The 27547-nt window shown below is 36.8% G+C and overlaps 1 protein-coding gene across 1 annotated transcript; it reads left to right on the top strand.

The window, feature by feature from the left end:
• The first annotated feature begins 10203 nt into the window (after positions 1-10203).
• Positions 10204-10922, top strand: LOC117077650 (heat shock cognate 71 kDa protein-like). Its single transcript, XM_033201340.1, has one exon. The coding sequence runs from the start codon at positions 10211-10213 to the stop codon at positions 10679-10681; it is 471 nt and encodes a 156-aa protein (XP_033057231.1). The 5' UTR covers positions 10204-10210; the 3' UTR covers positions 10682-10922.
• The last annotated feature ends 16625 nt before the right edge of the window (positions 10923-27547 follow it).

The following is a 27547-nucleotide window of genomic DNA, read 5'->3' as shown; positions in this document are numbered from 1 at the left end:
TTACCCCCTCCCCATTCCCAGGCTGCACAGCTTGCAGCTCCAAAAGAGACCCCTTCCATCCACTTGAGGAGAAGAGAGGGAAGAGTGGAGAAGGCTTTGTCTTGCATCTTGGATACCAGCTCAGCCACAGCAAGACAGAGTACTCGTCAGAGTTTTGAGGCTCCCCTTCCAGGCTCTAGCTCCCATACGATATTTCTAGACACACCCTGCGCCAGAAGAAAGGCCACTGCCTTGAAGGAAAGGACTTGGTCCTGGAAACATTTATCTTCTGCTAACTAAAAAGCCATTGGACCCTGAATGACCAGCAGCAATACCCAGGTACCATGTCGAGGGCCTTGGGTGAGCCTCTGAGACTTGCTGGCTTCAGGTAACAGCATGTCACAAGAGGGTAGAGCACTAAGTGAGCTCTTAAGATGTCTGATTCCAGGACTTGACTCAGATGGCATTTCTGAACCTGCTGGGGCCTAGAAGGGAGCCCACTGCCCTGAAGGGGAGTCCAGGTAACATTTACCACAAGCTGACTTAAGAGCCCTTTGGCCAGAAGGGAACATTGGCAGTAGCCTGGCAGTACTCCTTGTGGCCTGAGGTGGCAGTGGCCATGGGGTGAGACTTCTTTGCCTTTGGGAAAGGGAAGGAAGGGTGGGAAGAACTGTATCTTGTGGTTTGAGTGCCAGCTTAGCTGGAGTTATAACAGAACACCAGGTAGACTCCTAAGGTATTTGATTCTAGTCCCTGACTCCCAGACAGCACATCTAGACCCACCCAGGACCTCGCTGCCCTGAAAAGAAGGACACAGGCTTGGTTGGTTTTGCCACCTGATGACTGTAGAGCCCCAGGGCCTTGAGAAAACATATGCAGTACCCAGGGAGTGATTATAGCACACCTTAAGCAAGACCTAGTACTGTGCTGGCTTCAAGTCTGACCTAGCACAGTCATAGTGGTGGTGGCCACAGGGGTGCTTGTGTCACTCCACCCCCCAGCTTTAGGTGACTCAGAACAGAGAGAGAGAGACCCTATTTGTTTGGGAGAAAGTAAAAGAAGAGAACAAGACTCTTTGCCTAGCAATCCAGAGAATTCTCCTGAATCTTGTCCAAGACTATCAAGGGGATACCTCCACAAGTCTGCAAGAAACACAGTATTACTAGGTTTGGAGCTTCTCCTAAGGCAGATACAGCTTAAATCACAACACCCAAGTCTTCAAATATCTGAAAATCCTCCTCAAGGAGGACAAATACAAATATGCTCAGACAGTGAAGACTACAATGAACACCTAACTCTTCAATGCCAAGACACCGAAGAACATCTACTAGCATCAACACCATCCAGGAAAACATGACCTTACCAACTGAACTAAATAAGGCACCAGGGACCACTCCTGGAGAAACAGAGATATGTGACCTTTCAGACAGAGAATTCAAAGTAGCTGTGTTGAGAGAGCTCAAACAAATTCAAGATAACACAGAGAAGAAATTCAGAATTCTATCATATAAATTTAACAAAGAGATTGAAATAATTAAAAAGAATCAATCAGAAATTCTGTAGCTGAAAAACCCAAATGCCATACTGAAGAATGCATCAAAGTCCCTTAATAGCAGAACGGATAAAGTAGAAAAGAAGAATTAGTGAACTTGAAGACAGGATTTTTGAAAATACACAGTCAGAGGAAACAAAAGAAAAAGGAATTTAAAAAATGAAGTATGCCTACAGGATCTAGAAAATAGTCTCAAAAGGGAAACTCTAACAATTATTGGCCTTAAAGAGGAGGTAGAGAGAGAAATAGGAGTAGAAAGATTATTAACAGAGCACTTTGCAAACCTAAAGAAAGATGTCAATATCCAAATACAAGATTGTTATAGAACACCAAGCAGATTTAACCCAAAGAAGACTGCCTCAAGACATTTAAGAATCAAACTTTACCCAAAGGTAAAGGATCTTAAAAAGCAGCAAGAGAAAAGAAAGAAATACCATACAATGGAGTTCCAATAGGTCTGGCAGTAAACTTTTCAGTGGAAACCTTATGGGCCAGGAGTGAGTGGCATGACATATTTAAAGTGCTGAAGGAAAAATGCTTTTACCCTAGAATAGGATATCTAGCAAATATATCCTTCAAACATGAAGGATAAAGACTTTTCCAGGCAAACAAAAGTTGAGGAATTTTATGAACACCAGACCCGTCCTACAAGAAAGCTAAACAGAGTACTTCAATCAGAAAGAAAAGGACATTAATGAGTAATAAGTAGTCACCTAAAGGTACAAAACTCACTGGTAATAGAAGTACACAGAAAAAAAATTATAACACCTTAAGTATGGTGTGTAAACTACTCTTATCTTATGTAGAAAGACTAAATGATGAACCAATCAAAAATAATTATTGCAACTTTTCCAGACATACTCAGTATAAAAATATATAAATAGAAAAAAACAAAAAGTTAAAAAGTGGGAGATAAAGTAAAGGCTTAGAGTTTTTATTGGTATTCTTTTTGCTTGTTTGTTTATGTAAACAGTGTTAAATTGTTATCAGCTTAAAATAATGGGTTATAAGATAGTATTTGTAAGCATCATGGCAACCTCAATCCAAAAAACAGGCAATGGAGACACACAAAAAAAGCAAGAAGCTAAATCATACCACCAGAGAAAAATTACCTTCACTAAAGGAAGTCAGAAGAAGAAAGGAAGAGAAGACCAGAAAACAACCAGAACATAAATAGCAAAATGACAGTAGTACTTACTTACCAACAATAATACTAAATATAAATGCCTCCAATCGAAAGACATAGAGTGGCTGAATGGATGAAAAAGCAAAACCCTTTCAATCTGTTGCCTACTAGAAACACACTTCACCTATAAAGACACACATAGAATGAAAATAAAGTCATGAAAAAAGAAATTTCATGCAAATGAAACCAAAAAAATGCAACAGTAGCTTTATCATGAAAATTTTCTTTAAAACTGTTGATATGGCTTGGCTCTGCATTCCCACCCAAATCTTATGTCCAATTGTAATCCCCACATGTCAGGGGAAGGATCTTGTGGGAGGTGATTGGCTCATGGGGGCATATTTCCCCCTTGATGTTCTCATATACCAGACAAAATAGATTTCAAGACAAAAACTATCAGAAGAGACAAAGAAGGTCACTATATAATAATAAAGGATTCAATTCAGCAATAGGATATAACAGTTTAATATATATATGCACCTAACACTGAAGGACCCAGAAATATAAAGCAAATATTATTAGCACTAAAGAGAGAGATAGGTCCCAATTGAATAATAGTTGGAGACTTCAACACCCCACTTTCAGTATTAGACAGATCTTCCAGACAGAAAACCAACAAAGAAACATCCAACTTAATCTGCACTGTAAACCAAATGGATTTCATAGATATTTACAGAACATTTTATCCAAGAGCTATAGAAAACACATAATTTTCCTCAGCACATCAATCGCTCTCAAAGATAGACCATATGTTAGATCACAAAACAAGCCTTGAAACATTTTTTAAAAATTGAAATCATATCAAGCATCTTCTCTGACCACAATGGAATGAAACTAGAAATTAATGACAAAAGGAATTTTGGAAACTAGGCAAATACATAGAAATTAAACAATGTGCTCCTGAATGACCAGTGTGTCAATAAACAAATTAAGAATGAAATTTTAAAATTTATTGAAACAAATGATAATAGAAACACAACTTACCAAAACCTATGGGATATAGCAAATGCAGTACTAAGAGGGAAGTTTACATTAATAGCTATAAGTGCCTACATCAAAAAAGAGGGAAAACTTCAAATGAACAATCTAACAATGCATCTTAAAAGAACTAGAAAAGCAAGGGCAAATCCAACCCAAAAATAGTAGAAGAAAAGAAATAATAAATATTGGAGCAGAAATAAATACAATTTATATAAAGAAATCTAAAAATCAATTTTTAAAGTTTTTTTAAGTTAAGAAAAATTGACAAACCTTTTGCCAGACTAAGAAAAAAAGAGAGAGGATCCAAATTCATGAAATCAGAAATGAAAAAGGAGACATTACAACTAATACTGCAAAAAATCAAAGGATTATTAGTGGCTACTATGAGCAATTAAATGCCAATAAATTGGAAAATCAAGAATAAATATACAAATTCCTAGACTCATACAGCCTACAAACATTGAATTTGGAAGAAATCCAAAACCTGAACAAACCAATGAAAGTAATGAGATCAAAGTCATAGTAAAAAGCCTCCCAGTAAAGAGAAGCCCAGGACCCGATGGCTTCACTGCTGAATTCTACCAAACATTTAAAGAACTAATACCAATCCTGCTCAAACTGTTCCAAAAAATAGAGAGGGAAATACTTCCAAACTCATTACATGAGGTCAGTATTACCCTGATACCAAAAACAGACAAAGACACATCAAAAAAAGGTAAACTTCAGGCTAGTATCTCTGAATATTGATACAAAAATCCTCAACAAAATACTAACAAATTGAATTCAATAATACATTAAAAGATCATTCATCATAACAAAGTGGGATTTATCCCTGGGATGCAGGGATGGTTCAACATATGGAAATCAGTGTGATACATTATACCAACAGAACGAAGTATCAAAACCATATGATCATTTCAAATGATGTTGAAATGCATTTGATAAAATTCAACATCTTTTCATGATAAAAATCCCAAGAAAAAACTGGGGATAGAAGAAACATACCTCAACATAATAAAAGCCATAAACAACAGACTCACGCTAGAATCACACCAAATGGAGAAAAACTGAAAACCTTTCATCTAAGATCTGGAACATGACAAGGATGCCCATTGTCATCACCATTATTCAACATAGTCCTGGAAGTCCTAGCTAGAGCAATCAGATAAGGGAAAGATATAAAGGGCACCCAAACTGGAAAGAAAGAAGTCAAATTATCCTTGCTTGCAGATGATATAATCTTATATTTGGAAAAATATAAAGACTTTGTAAGAAAACTATTAGAACTGATAAATTCAGTAAAGTTGAGGGATACAAAGTCAACATAAAAAATCAGTAGCATTTCTATATGCCTACAGTGAACAATGTTAAAAAGAAATTTAAAAAGTAATCCCATTTACAATAGCCACACATAAAACTACATACCTAGGAATTGACTTAATCAAAGAAGTGAAAGATCTCTATAATAAAAACTAGAAAACACTGATGAAAGAAATTGAAGAGGACACCAACAAGTGGAAAGATATTCCATGTTCATGCATTGGAAGAATCAATATTGTTAAAATGTTCATACTACCCAAAGCAATCTATAGATTCAATGCAATCCCTATCAAAATACCAATGACATTCTTCACGGAAATAGAAAAAAATTCCTAGAATGTATATGAAACCACAAAAGACCCAGAATACCCAGCTATCCTAAGCAAAAAGAACAAAACTGGAGGAATCATATTACCTGACTTCAAATTGCACTACAGAGCTGTAGTAACCAAAACAGTATGGTACTGACATGAAAACAGACAAGTAGGCCAATGGAACAGAATAGAGAACCCAGAAACAAATCCACACACCTACAGTGAACTCATTTTCAGCAAAAGTGCCAAGAACATACACTAGGGAAAAGACAGCCTCTTCAATAAATGGTGCTAGGAAAACTGGATATCCATATGCAGAAGAATGTAACTCGACCCCTATCTTTCACCATATACAAAAATCAAATCAAAATGGATTAAAGGCTTAAATCTAAGACCTCAAACTATGAAACTACTACAATAAAACATCGGGGAAATGTATGTTGGGGAATGAAACATAAATGAAACATTGGGGCTTGTATGTTGGTGGAAATGTAAATTAGTAAAATCACTATGGAGAACAGTTTGGAGGTTCCTCGTTAAACTGACAATTGAGCTACCATGTGATCCAATGATCCCACTGCTGTGTATATATCCAAAAGGAGGGAAATCAGTGTATCAAGAGATATCTGCACTACTATTTTTGTTGCAGCATTATTTACAATATCTAAGATTGGGAGGAACCTGAGTGTCCATCAACAGACAAATGGAAAAAGAAAATGTGGCACACATGCACAATGGAGTACTATTCAGCCATAAAAAAATAGACCCAGTCATTGCAACAACATGGATGGAACTGGAGATCATTATTTTAAGTAAAATAAGCTAGGCACAGAAAGACAGACATTGCCTGTTTTTACTTATTTATGAGATCTAAAACTCAGGGGGATAAAGAAAATACATGGTTGATAGGGTTTGGCTGTGTCCCCACTCAAATCTCACTTGAATTCCCACATGTTGTGGGAGGGACCCAGTGGGAGGTAATTGAATCATGGAGGCAGGTCTTTCCCATGCTGTTCTTATGATAGTGAATAAGTGTCATGAGATCTGATGGTTTTAAAAAGAGGAGTTCCCTTGCACAAGCTCTCTCTCTTTGCCTGCTGCCATCCATGTAAGACATGACTTGCTTCTCCTTGCCTTCTGCCATGATTGTGAGGTCTCCCCAGCCACAGGGAATTGTATGTCCATTAAACCTCTTTTTCTGCCCAGTCTCAGGTATATCTTTATCAGCAGCATGAAAAAAAAAAAAAAAAAAAAAAACGAATACAGTAAATTGATACCAGTACAGTGGGACACTGCTGAAAAGATACCTGAAATGTGGAAGTGACTTTGGAACTGAGTAACAGGCAGAGGTTGGAACAATTTGGAGGGCTCAGAAGAAGACAGAAAAATGTGGGAAAGTTTGGAACTCCCTAGAGACTTAATGAATGGCTTTGACCAAAATGTTGATAATGATATGGACAATGAAATCCAGGATGAGGTGGTCTCAGATGGAGATGAGGAACTTGTTTGGAACTGGAGCAAAGGTGACTCTTGTTATGTTTTAGCAAAGAGACTGGTGGCATTTTGCCACTGCCCTAGAGATTTGTGGAACTTTGAACTTGAGAGAGATGATTTCAGGTATCTGGCAGAAGAAATTTCTAAACAGCAAAGCATTCAAGAGATGACTTGGGTGCTGTTAAAGGCATTCAGTTTTAAAAGGGAAAAAAAGCATAAAAGTTCAGAAAATTTGCAGCTTGACAATGCAATTGGAAAAAAAGATCCCATTTTCTGAGGAGGATTCCAAGCTGGCTGCAGATATTTGCGTAAGTAACAAGGAGCTGTATGTTAATCACCAAGGAAATAGGGAAAATGTCTCCAGGGCATGTCAGAGACCTTCGTGAAAGTCCCTCCCATCACAGGCCCAGAGATATAGGAGGAAAAAATGGTTTTGTGGGCCAGGCCCAGGGTCTCTCTGTTGTGTGCAGCCTAGGGACTTGGTACCCTGCGTCCCAGCCACTCCAGCTGTGACTAAAAGGGGCCAAGGCACAGCTCAAACCATGGATTCAGAGGGTGCAAGCTCCAAGTCTTGGCAGTTTCCACATGGTGTTGAGCCTGCAGGTACATGGAAGTCAAAAATTAAGGTTTGGGAATCTCTGCCTAGGTTTCAGAGGATGTATGGAAATGCCTGGATGTTCAGGCAGAAGTTTGCTGCAGGGGTGGGGCACTCATGGAGAGCCTCTGCTAGGGCAGTGCAGAAAGGAAATGTGGGGTGCAAGCTCCCACACAGAGTCCCCACTGAGATGCTGCCTCATGGAGCTGTGAGAAGAGGGCCACTATCCTCTGCACCCCAGAATGGTAGATCCACTTACAGCTTGCACTGTGAGCCTGAAAAAGTTGCAGACACAACACTAGCCTGTTAAAGCAGTCAGGAAGGGCTGGGCGCGGTGGCTCAAGCCTGTAATCCCAGCACTTTGGGAGGCCAAGACGGGCGGATCACGAGGTCAGGAGATCGAGACCATCCTGGCTAACACGGTGAAACCCCGTCTCTACTAAAAATACAAAAACTAGCCGGGCGAGGTGGTGGGTGCCTGTAGTCCCAGCTACTTGGGAGGCTGAGGCAGGAGAATGGCGTAAACCCGGGAGGCGGAGCTTGCAGTGAGCTGAGATCTGGCCACTGCACTCCAGTCCGGGCGACAGAGCGAGACTCCGCCTCAAAAAAAAAAAAAAAAAAAGCAGTCAGGAAGGAGGCTGTACCCTGCAAAGCCACAGGGGCAGAGCTACCCAAGACCATTGGAACCCACCTCTTTCATCAATTGACCCAGATCCAAAAACTAATAAATAAATTCAGTAAAGTTTCAAGACACAAAATCAACATACAAAAATCAGTAGTAGTTCTATATGCCAATAGCACACTATCTAAAAAAGAATCAAGAAAGCAGTCCTATTTATAATAGCTACCAAAAAAGAAACCCTAGGAATAAATTTAACCAAAGAGGTGAAAGATACCTGCTATAAAAACTATAAAACATTGATGAAAGAAATTCAAGATGGCACAAATAAATTGAAAGATATCTGTGTTCATGGACTGGAATAATCAATATTGTTAAAAAGTCCATCCTACCCATAATGATGTATAGATTCAACACACTTCCTATCAAAATATTAATGACATTCTTCATAGAAATATAAGAACAATCCTAAAATTCACATGGAACCACTAAAGGCATCAAATAGCCAAAGCAATCCTGAGCAAAAAAGAATAAAGCTGGAGACATCACACTGAATTCAAAATACACTACAAGGCTATAATAACCCAATTGGCATGGCACTGGCATGAAAACAGACACATAGACCAATGGAGCAGAAAGAAATCCAGAAATAAATCCACACATTTACAGTACATTGATTGTCAACAAAGGTGTCAAGAACACACATGAGGAAAAGGACAGTCTCTTCAATAAATGGTGCTGGGAAAACTGAATATTCACATGTGAATAAATGAAAGACCTCTATCTTTCATCATATTAAAAAAACTCAAAATGGATTAAAGACTGAAATGTAAGACCCAAAACTGTAAACTACTAGAAGAAAACACAGGGGAGACACTTCACGAAATTGGTCTGGGCAAGAATTTTTTGGATAGGACCTCAGAATCACAGGCAACAAAGGCAAAATAGACAAATGGGGCAAACCAAAAAGCTTCTGCATAGCAAAGGAAACAATCAACAGAGTGAAGAGACAATCTTAAGAATGGGAAAAAATATTCACAAACTTTCCATCTGACAAGGGACTAATATTTAGAATACATAAGGAATTCAAACAACTCAGTACCAAAAAAAAGAAAACCCACAAAAAATCAGGTTTTAAAATAAGCAAAAGATCTGAATAGACATTTCTCAAAATAAGACATACAAATCACCAGGTAAATGACAAAACGCTCAACGTCACTAATCATCAGGGAAATGCAAATCAAAATCACAATGAGATATCACCTCACCTCAATTAGAATGGCTGTTATCTAAAAGATGAAAAGTAAAACATGCTGATAAGGATGCAGAGAAAAGGGAACTCATCTTTTTAAACACTTTTTTTTTTAAAGGTTATGTCTCATCATATTGCCCAGGTTGGCCTCGAAGTCCTGGACTCAAATTATCCTCCTGCCTCAGCCTCCTGAGTAACTGAGACTACAGGCACACACCACTGTACCCAGCTGCTAGAAAGGAAAATTCTTATACACTATTGGTGGAAATGTAAATTAGTACAACTATTATGGAAAATAGTATAATGTTTCTCAAAACATTTAAAAATAATTACCATATGATCCAGCAATTTCACCACTGAGTATTTATCCAAAGGACTAGAAATCAGTATGTCAAAGAGAAACCTGCGATTGAACTCACCTGCAGTTTTTGGGGTTCCTGTGGCTTTCTTCTTTGTTGGAGCCAGGCCTACATGCCAGCAACCATGTCGAAGGGACCTGCAGTTAGTATTTATCTTGGCACCACCTATTCTTGTGTGAGTGTTTTCTAGGACAGAAAAGTAGAGATAATTGCCAATGATCAGGAAAATCGAACCACTCCAAGCTGTGTCGCCTTTACGAACACTGAATGATTGACTGGTGATGCCACAAAGAATCAAGTTGCAATGAACCCCACCAACACGCCAAACATTTTTTATTCCAAACATCTGATTGGACGCAGATTTGATGATGCTGTTGTCTGGTCTGATATGAAGCATTGACCCTTCATGGTGTTGAATGATGCTGGCAGGCCCAAGGTCCAAGTAGAATACAAGGGAGAGACCAAAAGCTTCTATCCAGAGGAGGTACCCTCTATGGTTCTGACAAAGATGAAGGAAATTGCGGAAGCCAACCTTAGGAAGACTGTTACCAATGCTGTTATGGACAAGAGTACAGGAAAAGAGAACAAGATTACTATCACTAATGACAAGCACCGTTTGAGCAAGGAAGACATTGAACGTATGGTCCAGGAAGCTGAGAAGTACAAAGTTGAAGATGAGAAGCAGAGGGACAAAGTGTCATCCAAGAATTCACTTGAGTCCTATGCATTCAACATGAAAGCATCTGTCAAAGATGAGAAACTTCAGGGCAAGACTAACGGTGATGACAAACAGAAGATTCTGGACAAGTGTAATGAAATTATCAACTGGCTCAGTAAGAATCAGGCTGCCAAGAAGGAAGAACCTGAACATCAGCAGAAAGAGCTGGAGAAAGTCTGCAACCCCATCAACACCAAGCTGTACCAGAGTGCAGGAGGCATGCCAGGAGGAATGCCTGGGGGATTTCCTGGTGGTGGAGCTTCTCGCTCTGGTGGTGCTTCCTCGGGATCTACTATTGAAGAGGTTGATTAACCCAACACAAGTATAGATGTAACACTGTTCCACACATTTAAAACATTGAAGGACCTAAATTTGTAGCAAATTCTGTGGCAGTTTTAAAAAGTTCAGCTGCTATAGTAAGTTACTGGGCATTTTCAACACTTGAATATGGAACATATGCACAGGGGAAGGAAATAACATTGCACTTTATAAACACTGTATTATAAGTGGAAAATGCAATGTTTTAAATAAAACTATTTAAAATTGGCACCATTAAAAATAAAACAAAGAGAAACTTGCATTCCCATGTTTATTACAGCAGTATTCACAATAGCCAAGAGATGGACTCAACCTAAATGTTTATCTATAGACAAATGGCTAAAAAAAAAAAGTGGTATATACACACAATTGAACACTATTCAACTATAAAAAAGAATGAAATCCTATTATTCACAGAAACACAGATGAACTTCGAGGACATAATGCTAAATGAATCTAAGACACAGAAGACAAATGCTGCACGATCTCACTCATCCATAGAACCTACAAAAGTTAATGTCATAGAAGCAGAGAGTAGAATAGTGGTCACCAGAGGATGGAAAAGGTGGAATGAGGGAAGAGGGAGAGGTTTGTCAATGAGTATAAAGTTACAATTGGATAGAAGGAATAAGTTCTAGTGTTTTATTACATAGTAGGTTGACTACAGATCATAACCATGTATTATATATTTAAAAGCAGCTAGAAAAGAAGATATTACATGTTCTCACCACAAATAAACGAATAAATGTTTGAGATGATAGATATGCTAATTACCCTGATTTGATCATTACACAATGTATACATATATTGAAACATCACACTGTATCTCAGTGTCAATTAAAAATTTTTTAACTGTCAAAAAACAAAATATTTAGCTTCTCACTCAGCCTCCTCTTACACCAATTTGGAGGAAAGGGGAAGGAATGTCTTGTTACTACTGGGTGGTAATGTAAAGCCAGCATTTTCACCTGTCCTACACTGGCACCATAGGCTGAGAACGAAATAGCTTTATGCTATTGATTTCTAATTCAATTTCGTTTATGTAAGAGAATTTATTATGTATGATTTCAACCTTTTTTAATTTTATTGTGAGTGGTTCTATAGCCTAGGATACGGTCTCTCCTATTGCATGTTCAATGTTAACTTATAAGAAATCAGTATTCTGCTGCTATTGAGTGTTTTACAAATGTGAATTGGATCAAGTGTCGTTCAAGTATTCTATATTCTTACTTATTTACTGTCTACATCTACCTGTTCTATCAATTGCTGATAGAGGGAGTATCAGACTTTAATTGCGATTTGTCTATTTCTTTTATATGTTTTCTTTATATATTTTGAACCTCTCCTATTGTGTTTATACATGTGTAGGATAATTACTTTTTTTCAACAAATTGACCCCTTTGTTAATATTAAATGGTCCTCTTTATCTCTGGTAATAGTATTTGTTTGAAATCTACTTTGATACTAATAGAGCCACTTCAGCTTTCTTATAATTAATTTTTGCATAGTATATGTTTTTATCCTTTTACTGTTATTTGTGTCATTATATTTAAAGTAGATTTCTTATAGGCAGGGCAGCATATATATTGCTCTTGGTTTTTTTTGTCCAATGTGACAATCTTTGTGTTTTAATTCAAGTCTTTAGATTATTTACAGTTAATGAAGTTTTCAATATCATTAGGTTTAATTTACCACCTTGCTATTTCTTTCCTTTCTATCTCTTCTTTTTTCTTTTTTTCTTTTTTTTTAATTATACTTTAAGTACTGGGGTACTTGTGAAACCGTGTAGTTTTGTTACATAAGTATACACGTGCCATGGTAGTTTGCTGCACCATTCAACCCATCACCTACATTAGGTATTTCTCCTAATGCTATCCCTCCACTAGCCCCCCACCACTGACAGGCCCTGGTATGTGATGTTCCCCTCCCTGTGTCCATGTGTTCTCCTTGTTCAACTCCCACTTATGAGTGAGAACATGCAGTGTTGGGTTTTCCACTCTGTGATAGTTTGCTGAGAATGATGGTTTCCAGCTTCATCTATGTCCCTGCAAATGACATGAACTCATCCTTTTTACGACTGCATAGTATTCCATGGTGTATATGTGCCACATTTTCTTTATCCAGTCTAGTATTGATGGACATTTGGGTTGGCTCCAAGTCTTTGCTATTGTAAATAATGCCACAATCAACATATGTATGTATGTGTCTTTATAATAGAATGATTTATAATCCTTTGGGTATATACCCAGTAATGAGATTGCTGAGTCAAATGTTATCTCTAGTTCTAGATCCTTAAGGAATCGCCACACTGTCTTCCACAACGGGTGAACTAATTTACACTCCCACCAACAGTGTAAAAGCATTCCTATTTCCCCACATCTTCTCCAGCATCTGTTGTTTTCTGACTTTTTAATGATCACCATTCTAACTGGCATGAGATGGTATCTCATTGTGGTTTTGATTTGCGTTTCTCTAATGACCACTGATGATGAGCCTTTTTTCATATGTTTGTTGGCTGCAAAAATGTCTTCTTTTGAGAATTGTCTCTTCATATCCTTTGCCCACTTTTTGATGGGGTTGTTTTTTTTCTTGTAAATTTGTTTAAGTCCTTTGTAGATTCTGGATATTAGCCCTTTGTCTGATGGGTAGATTGCAAAAATTTTCTCCCATTCTGTAGGTTGCCTATTCACTCTGATGATAGTTTCTTTTGCTGTGCAGAAGTTCTTTAGTTTAATTAGATCCTGTTTGTCAATTTTGGCTTTTGTTGCCATTGCTTTTCGTGTTTTAGACATGTAGTCTTTGCCCATGTCTATGTCCTGAATGATATTGCCCAAGTTTTCTTCTAGGATTTTTATGATTTGAGGTCTTATGTTTAAGTCTTTAATCCATCTTGAGTTGATTTTTGTATAAGGTGTAAGAAATGGGTCCAGTTTCAGTTTTCAGTTTTCATATGCATATGGCTAACTAGATTTCCCAACACCATTTATTAAATAGGGAATTTTTTCCCTATTGCTCGTTTGTGTCAGGTTTGTCAAAGATCAGATGGTTGTAGCTGTGTGGTGTTATTTCTGACACTTCTGTTCTGTTACATTGGTCTATATATCTGTTTTGGTACCAGTGCAATGCTGTTTTGGTTACTGTAGCCTTGTAGTATAGTTTGAAGTCAGGTAGCACAATGCCTCCAGCTTTGTTCTTTTTGCTTAGGATTGTCTTGGCTATGCAAGCTCTTTTTTTGGTTACATATGAAGTTTAAAGTCGTTTTTTCCAATTCTGTGAAGAAAGTCAGTGGTAGCTTGATGGGTAAAGCATTGAATCTATAAATTACTTTGGGCAGTGTGGCCATTTTCATGATATTGGTTCTTCCTATCCATGAGCGTGGAATGTGAAACTCACTCAAAGCTGCACAACTACATGGAAACTAAACAACCTGCTCCTGAATGACTACTGGGTAAATAATGAAATGAAGGCAGAAATAAAGATGTTCTTTGAAACCAATGAGAACGAAGTCACAATGTACCAGAATCTCTGGGACACATTTAAAGCAGCATGTAGAGGGAAATTTATAGCACTAAATGCCCACAAGAGAAAGCAGGAAAGATCCAAAATTGACACTCTCACATTGAAATTAAAAGAACTAGAGAAGCAACAGCAAACAAATTCAAATCTAGCAGAAGACAAGAAATAACTAAGATTAGAGCAGAATTGAAGGAGGTAGAGACACAAAAAACCCTTCAAAAACTCAATGAATCAAGGAGCTGGTTTTTTTGAGAAGATCAACAAAATAGATAGACCGCTAGCCAGAATAATAAAGAAGAAAAGAGAGAAGAATCAAATAGATGCAATAAAAAATGATATAGGGGATATCACCACTGATCCCCCAGAAATACAAACTACCATCAGAGAATACTATAAACACCTCTATGCAAATAAACTAGAAAACCTAGAAGAAATGAATATATTCCTGGACACATACATGCTCCCAAGTCTAAACCAGGAAGAAATCAAATACCTGAATAGACCAATAACAAGTTCTGAAATTGAGGTGGTAATTAACAGCATACCAACCAAAAAAAAGTCCAGGACCAGACAGATTCACAGCCAAATTCTACCACAGATACAAAGAGGAGCTGGTACCATTCCTTCTGAAACAATTCCAAACAACAGAAAAAGAGGGAATCCTCCCTAACTCATTTTATGAGGCCAACATCATCCTGATACCCAAACCTGGCAGATAAACAACAAAAAAGGAAACTTTCAGGCCAATATCCCTGATGAACATCGCTGCAAAAATTCTCAGTAAAATTCTGGCAAACCAAACCCAGCAGCACATCAAACAGCTTATCCACCAAGATCAAGTCAGCTTCATATCTGGCATGCAAGGCTGATTCAACATATGCAAACCAATAAACGTAATCCATCACACAAACAGAACCAATGACAAAAATCACATGATTATCTCAATAGATGCAGAAAAGGCCTGTGACAAAATTCAACACCCCTTCATGCTAAGAACTCTCAACAAACTAGGTATCGATGGGCCATATCTCAAAATAATAAGAGTTATTTATGACAAACCCACAGCTGATATCACACTGAATGGGCAAAAACTGGAAGCATTCCCTTTGAAAACCAGCACAAGACGAGGATGCCCTCTCTCACCACTCCTATTCAACATAGTGTTGGAAGTTCTGGACAGGGCAATCAGGCAAGAGAAAGAAATAAAGCGTATTCAGATAGGAAGAGAGGAAGTCAAATTGTCCCTGTTTGCAGATGACATGATTGTATATTTAGAAAACCCCATCATCTCAACCCGAAATCTTAAGCTGATAAGCAACTTCAGCAAAGTCTCAGGATACAAAATCAATGTACAAAAATCACAAGCATTCCTATACACCAATAACAGACAGCCAAATTATGAGTGAGCTCCCATTCACAATTGCTACTAAGATAATAAAATACCTAGGAATACAACTTACGAGGGAGGACCTCTTCAAGGTGAACTACAAACCACTGCTCAAGGAAATAAGAGAGGACACAGACAAATGGAAAAACATTCTATCGCTTCTTTATTACATTTCTCCTCTTGAATTAACTATTTATTTATTTATTTATTTATTTTGAGACAGAGTTTTGCTCTTGTTGCCCAGGCTTGAGTGCAATGGCGCAAACTCTGCCTCCTGGATTCCAGTGATTCTCCTGCTTCAGCCTCCCGAATGGCTGGGATTACAGGCACCCACCATCACACCCGGCTAATTTTGTTTCTTTAGAAGAGATAGGGTTTCTCCATGTTGGTCAGGCTGGTCTCGAACTCCTGACCTCAGATGAAATGCCCACCTCGGCCTCCCAAAGTGCTGGGATTACAGTCATGAGCTGCCACGCCCGGCCGATTTAACTGAATTTTTTAAGTGTTCCATTGTGTCCCCACTATTGGCTTATTCGCTTTATTGTTTCCTTTTTAGAGGTTGTTCAAGAGTTACAAATTGCATCATTAATTTATCACACCCAACCTTCAAATAATATTATGTCACTTTCTATACAGTACTATTAGAACCTTATCACAGTATGTTCCAGTTCTCCCTTCTGCTCTTTGTGTTATTGTTATACATTTCACTTCTACATATGTTTTAAACTCCATATTTACTATTTTTACTTTAATTGGTAAGTTATCTTTTAAATACATGAAAACATGATAAGCAAAAGTCTCTAATCTATTTTCCAAAGACCACAGTTTTAGATAAGTTTTTGAGTCACAGCAAAACTGAGAGTAAGGTACAGCAATATCTCATATGCCCCCTTCTCTCGCACATACATAGCTTCTCCTAATATCAACATTCCCCACCAGAGTATTACAATTGATAAACTTACATTGATACATCCTTATCAGCCAAAGTTTTAATCTATTAATAAATTTGTCCATTACATTTTCAATTTCATTGATAGTTTTCATTTTTATAAGTTAAATTTGGTTCTTTTCTGAATTTCTTGGTCATTACTTATGAGTTCTTATTTCATACTTATGTTTTCAAGCTTGGCTTTTATCTCTTTAAATGTAATATGCATGAATATTTTATTTTCTGTCTCTATTAGTTTCATTCATATCTATTGTTTCCTTGTGTGTTTAGTTATTTTCTTCATGTGTTATTCTGAAGGTGAATAAATTAATAGTAGCATATTATTTTAAATCATTATCTAAATTAAATATTATTTTGTTAGAATTTGATCTACCCATTTCACTTAGGATTTGTACATATATGTTATATTGAAATATGTGAAATTGATTTATAGTTTTGTTTTATAGGGCCATTCTTGTAAATGCACTCTTTATGTAACTAACCTTCCTGATTTCCTGTCACAACTTGTATGTTGGCCTTATTATTTTTTGTGTGGGGGATTTTTTTTCTTGCCAAAAAGATTTATGCTTACCCTTTTCCAGGCACTTAGGGGCATTACCCACCCAAGGTCACTTAAAAATCAATTCTCAGCTTAAGATATTTTGATCTGCCTGGGTAATTTGAATTTAGGTAAAAAATTATGGTTAACAAAAAGGAGAGATATTCCCTCTTGCTTCCTCGTTAGTTTACCAGTGCATTTAAAATATTTTCTGATATTTTATTTATCATTTTATGTAGTTTTTGGTTGAGAGTGCGGGTAAAGAAACCTAGTTAGCCACGTTATCATAAAATTCAAAAGTCCAGTATCATTCATTGATGGAAGATTACAAATTAGTACAATAACAACAAGAAGAAAAATTCGATAAAATCTCTCAAAAGTAGAAGCATTCTACCTTTTGGGGGGGGGGTTACCAATCTTACATTTAGATTTGCTTTATGTTTTTGGGTTACCAATCTTACATTTAGAAAGGTCCTCCAAGTGCACAAACACTCATTTCAAAGATATTTACTTAGGTATTATGTGAACTAGCAAAAAATAATGCAAAAAAAACAAAAAAACAAAAAAAAAAACACCCTAGTCTTAGAAGACTGATTAAATTCTTGCACGTCCAAACACTGAACTATTATAGCTATTTAAAAATGCTGCCATTTTATAGATACCGATATGTTTTTGTTACCAAGATACATTGATAGGTGAAAGCAAGAAGCTGCAGAATCATGTGATTAGGAAGCTACAGACTGTGCAAACTGAGTAACTAACTGGCCAATAGGATGGAAGAAACTTACTTTCCACTGTTTACCCTTTTGTATCTTTAGAATTTTAGGCCACATTTGTATATTACATCTTCAAAAAAAAAAAACAGTTATAAAAAGAAAATAACAGTCTTTCCTATTCTTAACATACTATTTTTTCTTAAATCAGGAATGAGCATTGGATTTTGTAAAACTGCCGCTTTAAGCATCTTTATTTGTGATCATATATTTCCCTCAAATCCATTATTTCATTCTAAAATAAATTAATGTCTTCGATTATATTATTAAGTTATATAATATTGAGCTTTTCTTGTATTTTCTAAATAAATCTATTGGGTAATATTAAATTGTTATCTTAACAAATTGCTAAAAATTGACACATGGGATCTAATTAAACTAAAGAGCTTTTGCACAGCCAAAGAAACTACCATCAGAGTGAACAGGCAACCTACAGAATGGGAAAAAATTTTTGCAACCTACTCATCTGACAAAGGGCTAATATCCAGAATCTACAAAGAACTCAAACAAATATACAAGAAAAAAGCAAACAACCCCATCAAAAAGTGGGGAAAGGATATGAACAGACATTTCTCAAAAGAAGACATCCATACAGCCAACAGACACATGAAAAAATGCTCATCATCACTGGCCATCAGAGAAATGCAAATCAAAACCACAATGAGATACCATCTCACACCAGTTAGAATGGCAATCATTAAGAAGTCAGGAAACAACAGGTGTTGGAGAGGATGTGGAGAAATAGGAACACTTTTACACTGTTGGTGGGATTGTAAACTAGTTCAACCATTATGGAAAACAGTATGGCGATTCCTCAAGGATCTAGATCTAGATGTACCATATGACCCAGCCATCCCACTACTGGGTATATACCCAAAGGATTATAAATTACTCTACTACAAAGACACAGGCACACGTTTGTTTATTGCGGCACTATTCACAATAGCAAAGACTTGGAATCAACCCAAATGTCCATCTGTGACAGACTGGATTAAGAAAATGTGGCACATATACACCATGGAATACTATGCAGCCATCAAAAAGGATGAGTTTGCGTCCTTTGTAGGGACATGGATGCAGCTGGAAACCATCATTCTTAGCAAACTATCACAAGAAGAGAAAACCAAACACCGCATGTTCTCACTCATAGGTGGGAACTGAACAATGAGATCACTTGGACTCGGGAAGGGGAACATCACACACTGGGGCCTATCATGGGGAGGGGGGAGGAGGGAGGGATTGCATTGGGGAGTTATACATGATATAAACGTCATGCACATGTACCCTAGAACTTAAAGTATAATAAAAAAAAAAAAAAAAGAAAGAAAAAAGAAAGAAAAAAAATAAAAATAAATAAATGCTCAGCAGTGCTGAATGCAGAAAAAAAAAAAAAAAAAAAAAAAAACAATTGCTAGAATTTTACCCAGTCCTTCTTTACTTATGATTTCTACACTTATATTCAAAAGGGAAATAAAAGTGAATCAATCTCTAGTTTAATGTTGAGAGTACACTCTTATTGTATTTTGGAATTTGGATTATCCCTGAAAGAAGAGCTTGAGGACATTTCTAAGTTTTCCCTGTAGGACAAGAATTTAAGCAATGTAGGAATTATCTGGATTTTGAAGTTTGTGTTAAAACCTAGATAATAATAATTCTGGCCCCAGTATATACAGGGGTAAATCTTTCACTTTTAAAAAATTCATGTTTGTGTTCTTTCAGGCTATTTTATGTTTTCTTGGGTAAATTTTGGTAATTTACACTTTTCTGAAAAAGCATTTATATTACTTATTCTGTGAATAACATATGTATTCTTTGTTTTACATAAATGAATAAATTTTAAGTGTATAGCTCAACAAATGTATCTGTATATATAATCATGTAGCTAATACCCAGATTAAGAATAAGAACATTTCTATCATTCCAAAAATTAATGATCTCTTTTGGTCAATAGATAGTCATACCACACCCTGGAATATAACCACATTTTTGAATTTGTATCATCACAGAAAACTGCGAGGGGTTTGCTATCATTGTGAATGATAGGGAAAGATAAGCATTCAGACAGGTTTTCCTTTATGATTCCAGGCCCTGGTGGAGACCAGAAGTCCACAGCCTACTCCTTATGCATGGCCACAGCTTCTACAGATTCACCTGTAAAATAAAAGCCCAACTTCCTTGGCATCATCAGACCCAATGGAAGACTGAGTTCCAATGGTGGCCAGCCGCCTTGTGTTCAGATTTTGATGCATTTCCCAAGGTCCCCTTCTTGAACATTCTTTACTGCGGTCTCCTTCTTGATCATTCCTCTGACTTCTGCTGGTGGGATCTAAAATATGCCTGGGTCTTATTAAATGCATAATTACCAGTAGCAAGTATAACAGGTGATGTAAAATGGTCTTCAGGAACTTTACTGCTCTGTCAGATTTTGTTTGGTTGGTTGACTGGTTTTGCCATTATTGTTAGAACGTCTAAAATAAACCATAGCCCTACCCTTCCTTCTTTAGACCTATTGTCAATGTTAAAAAGACTGTGAGAAAAATCTTCCATTTTACTTAGCAAGTCTCCTACCAAGTGAGACCAGGGATTAAAGCCAACAGCCAGCCGATGTGTGTGTGTGTGTGTGTGTGTGTGTATGTGTGTTGGGGAAGGTTGGAGAGCTGACCGTTCTCCTAGCAACTGCCTCCAAACAACGTCCTAGTCCCTCTTGCTCCAGCTTTCGGTTTTCCCAGTACTCAATTGGAGAAATAGGTCAACTGACTTCTCTTTGGCTGATGCAAGTATCTGGACTTTTTAAGCATTGATTGACTTTTCTATTAGTTTTATCCAATTTGTTTTCTATTTTTCAAAAATTGAAGATCTTCAAAGTTCTCAGCCTATGTATGATGCTCCATATCATTTCCCAAAGTTATCACAGGCATTTTTGTTTGTTTCTGTTTTTGCATTTTAATATACTTTTAGGATTTTGGTAGGGAAGAGGGGTAACTATGTTGACTCAATTTGCCAAGTTGAACTTGGAAATTTGACATTAATATATTTCGAAAACTAACGTAAGAGGGCTCCAGAGAAAATGCTTCATTAGGAGCAATTAGTTTAATATATTCAGACCTTTCCAGAAATGCCTGGCTCTTGGTTCTTTTGAATTTAGGACAGAGGATCAATTAGATTTCATCTGATCAAAGCAGCTAAACAATTTGTAGAAGAAATTGTGTCAAGGGGTTTATCTATATGTCTTGTACTTTTAGAACCTTTATTACTATCTAAAAGAATATTTGATGCAAACCTTTATTTTTATCACCTAGAATTTACCAAAATAGTCAGCTTCTGACTTTGTATTAAGTTTCATGTTGCCCTTGATTTTCACACCACAAAAAATTAAAGATAATACCACTAATTATGAAACTTACAAAAAGCCCTTCCTGAGGATGATTTGCCAATGGTATTGTACTACATAAAGACTTTTTGAGAAATAGCTTTGATAATTTATACTCATTAACGGGAGAATGCAGGAGATTAAAGGTAGCAAGGGTGAATAGCCTCTTATTTTTGCAAAACTTGTGCAACCTTTTATTCACCTACTAAAGCCATCTCTAGGTACTAATAAAAGAGGCATGCTGCAAATATGAACTCAAAGAGAGAATAAAGGCACAAGGAGCTATTTTCTCTCAAGAGAACTATAGTATCATAGATTAAAGGTGGAAAGGCAGCCATCATTTAAAGCAGCTCATCTCCAAAAGATATTTATTCACTAATTGATTAGAGTTGGAAATGAAAATGATTCAGTTGGTGGGAACATTATGGCCGCCCTTTAAAGTGTGATGGAAAAGATGAAAAGGAGATGCACTTACCCTTTCCTTAGCATACACACAGAGATCAAAAAAACCAATGATCTATTGATAGACCTAATGAGACTGTGCTTCTACTTAGCTCTTTAGTTATTTACTGTGACTTGGGAGGCATGTTCTGTCTGACAAACATGACTATCACATTTCTGGAGGCAGTATCACATTTCATGAAACTTTTTTTGGATGATTTGATTGAGTTTTCTAAATTTATAATGGAAATTAGTGATACTTACCCAGACAACCTTTGATCCTTTAATTACTCTTCAAAGACTTGCTTCATCTCCACTATTACCCATCCCAAAACCGTTAATGGCATCTACTTCTCACTTTCTCTCCCATCTCCCATCAAATCTACCAGCAAAGCTTGTCGGCTCCATCCTAATCACTCCTTTACCTTTCCAAGTCTTCCATTTAAGTCCAACTACCCCTCTTCCATTGCTGTTAGTTGGCATCTCAGCTGGGAACTGAGAACTCCCAACCATTCAGCTATCCAAGTCAAAGTGATGAAACCAATTAATGTGGTAGTAAATCAAGGGCCATTGAGACTTTCAGCTTCTGTATGTGATTAAAAGGAGTAGTAAATTCATAAAACAGTCAATCCCAGAAAAAAAAGTCAAGACTTATTTAAAGATTGAAAGTGCTATGTGTCCCAAATCAAAATTGGAAAGTTCAATGACTCTTGTCTTATTTATTTGAAGTTCTAAGTTTGCAATTAAGGTAATGAGAATGGCTCATAAAAATCACTCTTTGAGGCCGGGCGCGGTGGCTCAAGCCTGTAATCCCAGCACTTTGGGAGGCCGAGGCGGGCGGATCACGAGGTCAGGAGATCGAGACCATCCTGGCTAACACGGTGAAACCCCGTCTCTACTAAAAAAATACAAAAAACTAGCCGGGCGAGGTGGCGGGCGCCTGTAGTCCCAGCTACTCGGGAGGCTGAGGCAGGAGAATGGCGTGAACCCGGGAGGCGGAGCTTGCAGTGAGCTGAGATCCGGCCACTGCACTCCAGCCTGGGCGACAGAACGAGACTCCGTCTCAAAAAAAAAAAAAAAAAAAAAAAAAAAAATCACTCTTTGAATCATTAAAATTTTACCCTTTGTGAAAAAGACAGAACTAGTTGGTTCACTGTCATGGAATTCTCACATTCATGTCTGTGTCTTCTGTGGGCTCCACAATTTCCAACACATACACCGTTATTTTAGGTACCATTAAGAGAGAGAAAAATAATACTAAAGTGGGACCTAAGCCTGGGACATAAGAACGCCGTGCCTTCAGTGCAGGAGCAAACAAGAAATAAACTTGCCTATTTCATCTTGGCACTGGACAAAGAAAAAAAGGAAAAATTATCTGGGAATTTGAATCATAAACTGGAACTCAAGCAAGTCTGCAGTCTGAATTCTCACTTAGTGGTGTTGTCCCAAAAACCTCAAGCAGAGAATTCAAAACGATCTCAGGTTATCGTTGTGATAACATTGTGCCCATAGTGATGGGCAGATTCTCTCTGAAAGACCTCTACTTCCTTCTGGTCTAATTGTCATTCTTATTTCACAGATGTTAAAACTGTTTAAATATGTGTGTTTTAGAGCAAACAAGATCCTTCACCATCTTCTCCACTTCTGGCCCAGCAGGCCTTGTGTTCCACTCAACTCCATCTTGTGGAACTGTTGGACTTATACCGGAGTTTTAGATGAAGTAAGGACAACTGATATCACCTGTTTTTCACTGTTAAAGCTATCAATGGGCCAGAGGAAATTAACGATAGATTCTCAGACTCGGAATGGATTCCATTAAAAGTCGTCTTTCTAATAATAACCTACTCTCTGCCAACACCATGTCTAAGAACATAACTGATTATTAATTCCTTTGTGCCTTCAGGTACCTAGACTATCTCTCTTTTATTGCAGTTACTATACTTATGGCAATTATATACTTTGATGAATGTCTTCTCTCCTATATTGTGAGTTTATTGAAGATATAAAATGGATAACATTTTTAACCAAATGGTTATCCAATTGTCACAACACCAAGCCCATCTTTATCTGAATAATTTGAGCAGTTTCACTTGTCATACGTCAAATTCCATATACATTTGGGTCTACTTCTTGACTTTCTATTATGTTCCATTTGTTTGCCTATTTATGTAGTAATACCACACTCTTTTAATTATTAATGTTTTATATTATGTTCTTATACAATTTTTCTCCTTTTTCAAGAGTTTCCTATCTCTTATTGCTCATCTTAAAATGTAAACTTCAGAAACAGTATGGTAGGCAGAATAATGTCCTTCCTCTTCTCAAAAATATCCATGTCTTAATCCTTAGATTATGCTGTTGAAGGTTCTTATCCAAAAGCATGGTATGTCTATTTGTTCAGATCTGCTTTTGTGAATTGCAGGAGCATTTTAAGTTTTTGTCATATTGTTTTTACATTTCTTGTTCAATTTATTTTGCTACATATTTTACATTTTCAGTGGCTATTGTAAATATTTTCTTTTCTTTCATCACCTCTTCTAATTAATTTGCATTTGTGTATGTAAACACTATGGATATCAATATATTAATTTTATATATGCTACCTTACTATAGTTTTCATTAATTATTACAGCTTCTCCAGATATACAACTATATTATCATCAAATAGGGATAGTTCTACTTCTTCCTTTAACAATTTTTGTGCCTCCACTGGCTTTCTTCTGCTTGAGTACATTGGCTAGTATCTTCAACACAATATAAAATAACAGTAGGCATAGAAGGTATTCTTGTCTTCTTCTTGACTTTAACACTTTTTCCAGAAAAATCTAGTATTTCCCCATAAGTAGGATTATAGCCTATATAAGTACATTTATAATCCATTATGTAGCTTATAGTTGAAGCCCTGTGTCTTCACGAAAATTATGAGAAGAGAGTGAGAGGAGAGAGATCTGCAGACAAAGCTTTGGGGTTCACAAATTTTAAGGTGGTTGGAAGAAGGATTATTGTTTTGACTCAAATTTGTCAGCTTACTCAATTATTTTGGTAAACTGTAAATGTAATCTTAAATTATTACTGTACACACAAGTAAGTTTGAACATTTTAGTAAACTTACCAATTACTATTTATGTATTTAAAGTAATTAAGAATGACTGGCGCTGGGTGTGGTGGCTCACACCTGTAATCCCAACATTTTGGGAGGCCAAGGCATGCAGATTACTTAAAGTCAGGAGTTCAAGACCAACCTAAACTATTAAAACAAGTTAGCCCATCAACAGTTTCTATATATCACATTACCTGGCAGCGTGCTTTATGTTGGATGGATGGATGGATGGATGGAAGGATGTTGGGCAGATGGATAAATCAAACAGCTCTTCAAATGACTAACAATATAGCAAAAAAGCTTAGGAGGTTTTTCATGGTAACACAAAATGGTGATGTTTTAGATAAATGAACAGTCTTATATACAAAGGAGAAAAGGTGAAGTGGCACAGACAACTGGTACAAATGTCTTAGGAGGATATTTGGTATATATATGTTATAAGCTTTTAAAAATTTCTTGCCTTTTTATCCAATAGTCCCATTTCTAGTCATTTGACCTGAGGATATATGGGGGTGTGGGAGGGATGGTTGCTGGAATCAGAAATGCTCACAAACAAATAAGCCTAAGAAGGTTCATATCAGTCTTATAAAGAATAACAAAGAATGAGCAGCAGCTTATACGTCCAGTAATAGAGATTTTCAATTATATATGTATAAGTTATTAAGTTATATATTTATTTGGATATCATCTGTCTTCATACTCAAGAATGAGAGGCAAAACTTTTTTCATTCACTGGAGTATCCCCAGTGGGTATATTACAGATTCTGCATCTATCTATCTTCTCTCTTAATTTAATTTTTTGTACATGTAGAATTGTTAAAATGTGCTTAGAAGTATTGTTTATGTGCCCACATCAAAAAGTTAGAAAAATCTCAAATTAATAACCTAACATCACAACTAAAAGAAATAGAGAAGCAAGAGCAAACTAACCCCAAAGCTAGCAGAAGACAAGAAATAACCCAAATCAGAGCTATGCTGAAGAAGACTGAGACAGGAAAACCATTCGAAAGATCAATAAATCCAGGAGTCATTTTTTTAAAGAAATTAATAAGATAGGCCACTAGCTAAGCTAATAAAGAAGAAAAGAAAGAAGATCCAAATAAACATAATTAGAAACAACATAGGGTATATTACCACTGATCTCACAGAAATATAAATAGCCATCAGAGACTGCTATGAACACCTGTGTACACACAAACTAGGGAACCTAGAAGAGTTGAATAAATTCCTGGACATATGCACCCTCCCAAGACTAAACCAAGTAATTGATTCTCTTAACCAATAATGAGATTCAAAGTTGAATCAGTAATAAATAGCCCACCAAAAAAAAAAAAAGCCCACTACCACCAGATGGATTCACAGCCAAATTCTACCAGATATACAAAGAAGAGGTGGTACCATTCCTACTGAAGCTATTCCAAAACCTCATTCTATGAGGCTAGCATTATCCTGATACCAAAACCTGGCAGAGACACAAGAAAAAAGAAAACCTCAGGCCAATATCCTTGATGAAAATTGATGCAAAAATCAACAAAATATTTGCAAAGCTAATCCAGCAGTACATCAAAAAGCGAATCCACCATGATCAAGTAGGCTTTATCCCTGGAATTCAAGGTTGGTTCAAAATACACAAATCAATAAATGTGATTCATCACATAAACAGAACTAAAGACAAAAATTACAAGATTATCTTAATAGATGCAGGAAAGACTTTTGATAAAATTCAACATCACTTCATGTTTAAAACTCTCAATAAACTAGGTATTGAAGGAACATACCTCAAAACAATAAGAGTCATCTATGACAAACCCACAGCCAACATCATATTGAATGGGCAAAAACTGAAAGCATTGCCCTTGAAAACCAGCACAAGACAAGAATGCCCTCTCTCACCATTCCTATTCAACATAGTGTTGGAAGTCCTGGCCAGAGCAATCAGGCAAGAGAAAGAAGTAAAAGGCATCCATATAGGAAAAGAGGAAATCAAACTCTCTCTGCTTGCAGACAACATGATTCTATATCTACAAAACCCCTAGTTTCTGCCCAAAAGTTCCTTAAGCGGATAAACAGTTTTATCAAAGTTTCAAGATACAAAATCAATGTACAAAAATTACTAGCATTCCTATACAATAACAATAGCTAAGCCAAGAGCCAAATCAGGAATGCAATTCCATTCACAACTGCCACAGAAGGAATAAAATACCTAGGAATACAGCTAACCAGCGAGGTGAAGATCTCTACATTGAGAATTACAAAACACTGCTCAAAGAAATCAGAGATGACACAAACAAATGGAAAAACATTCCAAACTCATGTATAGAAAGAATCAATATTGTTAAATGGCCATACTGTTCAAAGCAATTTACAAATTCAGTGCCATTCCTATGAAACTACCAATGACATTCTTCACAGAACTAGAAAAAAATATTTCAAAATCCATGTGAAACCGAAAAACAGTCCAACAGGGATGCTCTCTCTCACCACTCCTATTTAACATAGTGTTGGAAGTTCTGGCTAGGGCAATCAGGCAAGAGAAAGAAATCAAGGGTATTCAGTTAGGAAAAGAAGAAGTCAGATCGTCCCTGTTTGCAGATGACATGATTGTATATTTAGAAAACCCCATCATCTCAGCCCAAAATCTCCTTAAGCTGATAAGCAACTTCAGCAAAGTCTCAGGATACAAAATCAATGTACAAAAATCACAAGCATTCTTATACACCAGTAACAGACAAACAGAGAGCCAAATCATGAATGAACTTTCATTCACAATTGCTTCAAAGAGAATA

The sequence above is a fragment of the Trachypithecus francoisi genome, unplaced genomic scaffold (assembly GCF_009764315.1).
Source record: "Trachypithecus francoisi isolate TF-2019V2 unplaced genomic scaffold, Tfra_2.0 Lachesis_group0, whole genome shotgun sequence".
Lineage (NCBI taxonomy): Eukaryota > Metazoa > Chordata > Mammalia > Primates > Cercopithecidae > Trachypithecus > Trachypithecus francoisi.
Note: the sequence above shows the minus strand (reverse complement) of the source record. Positions and strands in the feature narration are given on the sequence as shown.